This window comes from Stylophora pistillata, chromosome 7, assembly GCF_964205215.1.
Source record: "Stylophora pistillata chromosome 7, jaStyPist1.2, whole genome shotgun sequence".
Classification (NCBI taxonomy): Eukaryota; Metazoa; Cnidaria; class Anthozoa; order Scleractinia; family Pocilloporidae; genus Stylophora; species Stylophora pistillata.
The window spans coordinates 2,662,501-2,667,500 of NC_142525.1; the positions used below are offsets into that span (position 1 = coordinate 2,662,501).

The 5,000-nt window shown below is 41.1% G+C and overlaps 2 protein-coding genes across 3 annotated transcripts in view; both read left to right on the plus strand.

Annotated features, from left to right (window-relative positions):
• The window catches only part of LOC111329740 (uncharacterized), a 5,061-nt gene extending 3,138 nt beyond the window's left edge, over window positions 1-1,923 (plus strand). Inside the window, exons 2-3 of one of the 2 annotated variants that reach the window (XR_015990096.1) lie at window positions 1-928; window positions 1,725-1,923. The exon at window positions 1-928 is cut by the window's left edge and continues 2,169 nt beyond it. Coding sequence is in view for 1 of the 2 variants with exons in the window: in XM_022934501.2 (XP_022790236.2) it covers window positions 1-806 (806 nt within the window). In the remaining variant the exon portion in view is untranslated. Of the gene's footprint in view, window positions 1,701-1,724 lie in introns of those variants that run through there. The other variant, XM_022934501.2, reaches the window with a different exon arrangement.
• A 1,733-nt stretch (window positions 1,924-3,656) lies between these two features.
• LOC111329751 (uncharacterized) overlaps window positions 3,657-5,000 on the plus strand; it is a 7,205-nt gene continuing 5,861 nt past the window's right edge. The window contains exon 1 of the mRNA XM_022934518.2: window positions 3,657-3,816. Within this exon, the coding sequence (XP_022790253.2) occupies window positions 3,801-3,816 (16 nt within the window). The 5' untranslated portion in view covers window positions 3,657-3,800. The remainder of the gene's footprint in view (window positions 3,817-5,000) is intronic.

Consider the following 5,000-nt stretch of genomic DNA (forward strand, 5'->3'; position numbering starts at 1 on the left):
GATCACAAGCAGGTGTCAAGTCCCTTCTGCTGGATGATGACAACTGTGACTGTTTGTCAACCTTAAGTATGGGACATGGAATGTGCGCGTCTGGGTTCTCTTCGAGCTACGGTCCTGCAAATCGATATGGAGTCGACGCTCTCTATGATAGCAAATGCAACACCCCGCGACCTAACGTGGGTGTCACTTTATTTTTCACTGTATCAGGTGAGGTCGCCAAACCCATGACATTATGCAAACACGGTGGAAGGTGGATGGCCTTCTGGTGGTGGAAAGCTGATGCAACATGGCCAGCAAAAGAAAACGATGTGCTAACCTACCCTTATGGATACTGCAGCTCGTATAGAGCGTACTGTTTTGGACGCATCCCATCCTGGGCAAGGGAGGACAACACGGAAATGCTTGCTATTGACTCTCAAGGAAACGAATACCTTTGGAAGTTTGACTCTCACAACGCTGTTGCGCATGCGGCTTGGTTGGCCTTCCACGATCACGTGACCACTCCCGCTGGCAAGGTCGTTAACAACCCAGATGGGTGGGATCCAGTGGTACTGAAAGGAACAAAGCCTAAAGCGAAGCAAGACTCTTTCATGTATCGATCGCAGAATGGCGTGAAGTCTATTTTAATGGATGACGACAACTGTGATTGTCTTACAACTCTGAATATTGGCCATGGAATGTGTGGGTCTGGGCACAGCACCAGCTATGGTCCCGCAAACCGGTTTGGTGTAGATGCTCTCTATGATCCTTGGTGCAAAGCCCCCCGGCCTGAAGTAGGGCTAACGCTGTATTTTCGAGTGAAGTAACTTGAGGAGTCGCACCTCGAACGATAAACAGCTCTAAAACGCAGTAGGTTTATACACTAAGCGCATGGGTGCTAGGCACTTAGCTAACCAAGCAAGTACTTGATCATGATCAACGTATAACAGTGAGGATCATTGATGTTACATCTGTGCCACGTCTATATTTCTTGGATCGGTGTATACGAGCTTACTTCTAACTTAGATCAGTAGGTATGATGCATGATCCTTCGCAGTAGATAGCGCTATTTATGCAATAGCGAAAATCAGACCTGAAAAAAATTAGGCCTGTACGGGATTCGAACCACTGACCTCAGCGATACTGGTGCAGCGCTCTACCAGTTGAGCTAACAAGCCAACTGGGAGCAGTCCGTTAAGTTGATTCGTAATAAACCCGTGATGATAAATCAGATACAATGGATATATATGAAGTTCATATATTTTGAACTGCGGTATTAAATACGTATGATGCACGATCCTTCGCAGTAGATAGCGCTATTTATGCAATAGCGAAAATCAGACCTGAAAAAAATTAGGTCTGTACGGGATTCGAACCACTGACCTCTGCGATACTAGTGCAGCGCTCTACCAGTTGAGCTAACAAGCCAACTGGGAGCAGTCCGTTAAGTTGATTCGTAATAAACCCGTGATGATAGTAGGTTTATTACGAATCCGCAAAAATAGCGCCATCTACTGCGAAGGATCGTGCATCATACGTATTTAATACCGCAGTTCAAAATATATGAACTTCATATATATCCATTGTATCTGATTTATCATCACGGGTTTATTACGAATCAACTGAACGGACTGCTCCCAGTTGGCTTGTTAGCTCAACTGGTAGAGCGCTGCACTAGTATCGCAGAGGTCAGTGGTTCGAATCCCGTACAGGCCTAATTTTTTTTTTTCTTTTTTTTTTTTCAGGTCTGATTTTCGCTATTGCATAAATAGCGCTATCTACTGCGAAGGATCGTGCATCATACGTATTTAATACTGCAGTTCAAAATATATGAACTTCATATATATCCATTGTATCTTAGATCAGTGGGTTTCACAAAGCAATCATAATGTCAATTATAAGGAGGGGAAATCTTAAATAAAAAAACGATATTTTAGAATCTTATTTGCTTCAAAAAGTGATATATTTTCATTAGTTCGCCAAGTGATTACAGCCTGAGTATTTTTATTTCTAAACAAAATTTATCTCAAGGCGTTGGAATGTAACAATCGGCTTATTCTCTACCTAACATCTATCACTTTCATTAAAAAAAATTTCCTCCATCTTTAATTTCGTCGACATTTCTATGCCACCACGGCTAAGACTGCGAACAGCACGATTTTAAAGTTAGAAATATTATTTACGCAAAGCCTGCGCAAATAAAGATAAAACAATTTAAGATGTTTCCAACTTCGTTCTCAGGGTTTCTCGCATCTTCTCGCCCCCTGGAGCGAGATAGTGGCGGGAAGATGAGAAACCCTGGGAACGAGGTTGAGATGTTTCGTAATCACGGTAAAATCTACCCAGACCGTGGGACGAGATCTACACCTGTGCAGTTTTCTTCCAGTTATCCCGCCAAAGGGAATGCCAAAAGCAATCTTAACGCTTACTAGTAAAGCTTTTCATACCCTTGATACCAATCCTACATCATTTAATTACATGCTTATACCATTATGATGAAAGGGATGTTTGAGCAATGTCAGAAATCTTTCGAAGTTGTTTTCTTTTCGTCCTTTAAAAATATCGAAGGTTCCAATCGATGTCATCTCAGTTAGTGTTATCTGCAGCCACTTGGGCAAGGGTAGTGCCGTTTATATTTAGTCTAAAGTTGCATCTTTCTCTGCTGTATGCTAAGAGAGAACAAGGTTGAATCTCAGGCAAATTGAATCTGTATTTCTGTGGGAAGGAATTAATCGTGATCAAGGTGAAGAAATGTGCGCAAGGTTTTCCGTTTAATTTTCTTTAATCGGCGAGAGTTGTTTCAGTATCAATTAATCAGCAAGGCATGAAATTGAATAAATAACAACTTGTCAACAAATTGACAGTGGTCTAACTTGGTCTGTATTCTTATCGAAAACGAAACTTGTCCTTCCAGTGGTCAAAATGTTGTGGACTCACGAGGCGCAGCCACGTCGAATAAAACGATTTTTTCACTGCGTGACACGTTGCGTGACAGGTTGACGCGAGCAGCGATGTCACGTCTGCAATCTTATCGACAACTGCAAATTGGCCAATCAGATTGCGACACTACTCCCAATTGTGGTAAATAATTGATTGTTACTCTACGTAGGTATGGGTGTACTTTGAAACTTGGAAGCAATAAGCAATTTATCAACCAAGAGGGCTAACCCGTTGCCTTATCGGGATAAAATAAATGATAGACAACGCAAAACTGAAACGTGAGGTATTACATAGGAAACAGAAAAGCTCAAGGGTGTAAACGCGGACAAAATCTGTTAAGCCAACTAAGCCCCTTAAATTATGGAAAATGATCATAAGCGTGCAACAGCTATGTTAATCAGAGGCGCTAAGTGTAAATTACCACGAAATTTTTATCTTTAGTGTGAGGTCTAAGGCAATGTTTGAGGGGTAAGTCAAGTTCGCTGATAAACGTGTGAAAATGGTTTGCAACAACAGAAGGAAACTCAGCTGACCAAACACTACCTCTTAATAAGTGGAAATAAATTGATATGTGCAGTTTTGATTATCAAGGTCCAGTCTGGAAGAACTTTCTACTTACCTTTAAAACATACACTATTGGATTTCTTCTGGAATTTCGTGGCCTTACTCTGGCCTTCCTGTGTTACGTTTCTGGAATTTGAGTTCAAGGGTAAGGCGGAGACTACGATCCCATTGTTATCACGTACGCTGTTTACTCAAAGGAGTTCTAATCCAGCACTGCAAGTACATGTAGTAGTTCTGTGCAAATCATCATTTGAGCGCTCAGAAAATCCATATATCGCGCCGTTTACATCGAAAGTGGGACAAAACAGAAACTAACTATGTTTACCAGGACAGGTGAGACATTTGCATGGATGCTACGTGTATCTTTAGGCTGCTGTTCCCTCTTTTTTTTGTTACAATATGTACATATATATATTTTTCATGTACTTTCGATGAAAAACCTATCCGACGCATAATCAGGGTCTGCGGTTGCAATATTGCACACAGCACACAGGCGTTTGCCGTGTCGAAGTTGTCTTTGATCGTAGCTATCCTCTTAAAAGACAATTTGGTTTCATTAATTGAGTTGATAAATTGTATAGAGGTTTTGCACAGCAGCCATGTTGGATGGCAAGAACAATAGATTATTTTACCCATGGGAGAAAATTTTCTTTTTGTGCAAAATATTTTCATTGTTCTTGCCATCCAACATGGCTGCTGTGCAAAACCTGTATTGGCGAGCATTACGCATTCGTTTCGAGCGCACGCCCGTTGTCAGAGGGAAGTTTTTTTTGCCAAAGAACGGATAGCGACATGATAATCTGGTATTTGTGGACGATCCTCGCAGTAAAGCACTATTTAAGCAATAGTGAAAATCAGGCCTGAAAAAATTCAGACCTGTACGGGATTCGAACCACTGACCTCTGCGATGCTAATGTAGCGCTCTACCAATTGAGCTAACAAGCCAACTGGGAGCAGGTAATCAAATTAGTCCGACATTTGATTTATCATCTTACGGGTTTATATCGGGTTTGTTAGCTCGATTATATCGAGCTTGTTAGCCCGTTTATATCGATTTCTTTGTCATATACAAACATTTAAGGGTCCAATCAAATGTGTTATCTTAATCAGTCGTGGTTTTATCACTTGCCTCTGCTTGGACAAATCCATCATAAAGAGAATGTGGAAAGGTGTGCAAGAGTTTTCGTTTATTCAATTTTAGCGGCTTTTAGCAGTACTGACTATACTAAGTAGGCCGGAGACAAGGGGGGATTTAGCTGGACGTGTGGGTACCAAAAAACTTGGGAAAGATAAGCTCTACCATGCAGGCCATATGCCATGCACCTTTAGAATAAATCTTTGTGGGAACACCTCCGAAATGAAATTAAAAAAAAAAAAAAAACTTACTGGATATTCCTTCCCTTATCATTATGCAACTCTCACAAAAACGTAGTTTTAACGCCTTTTTGTCATTATTGAACGCGGCTCGAAATTACACAGCTGGTGCAAATAAGACGACCTTTAAATTATAATTAATC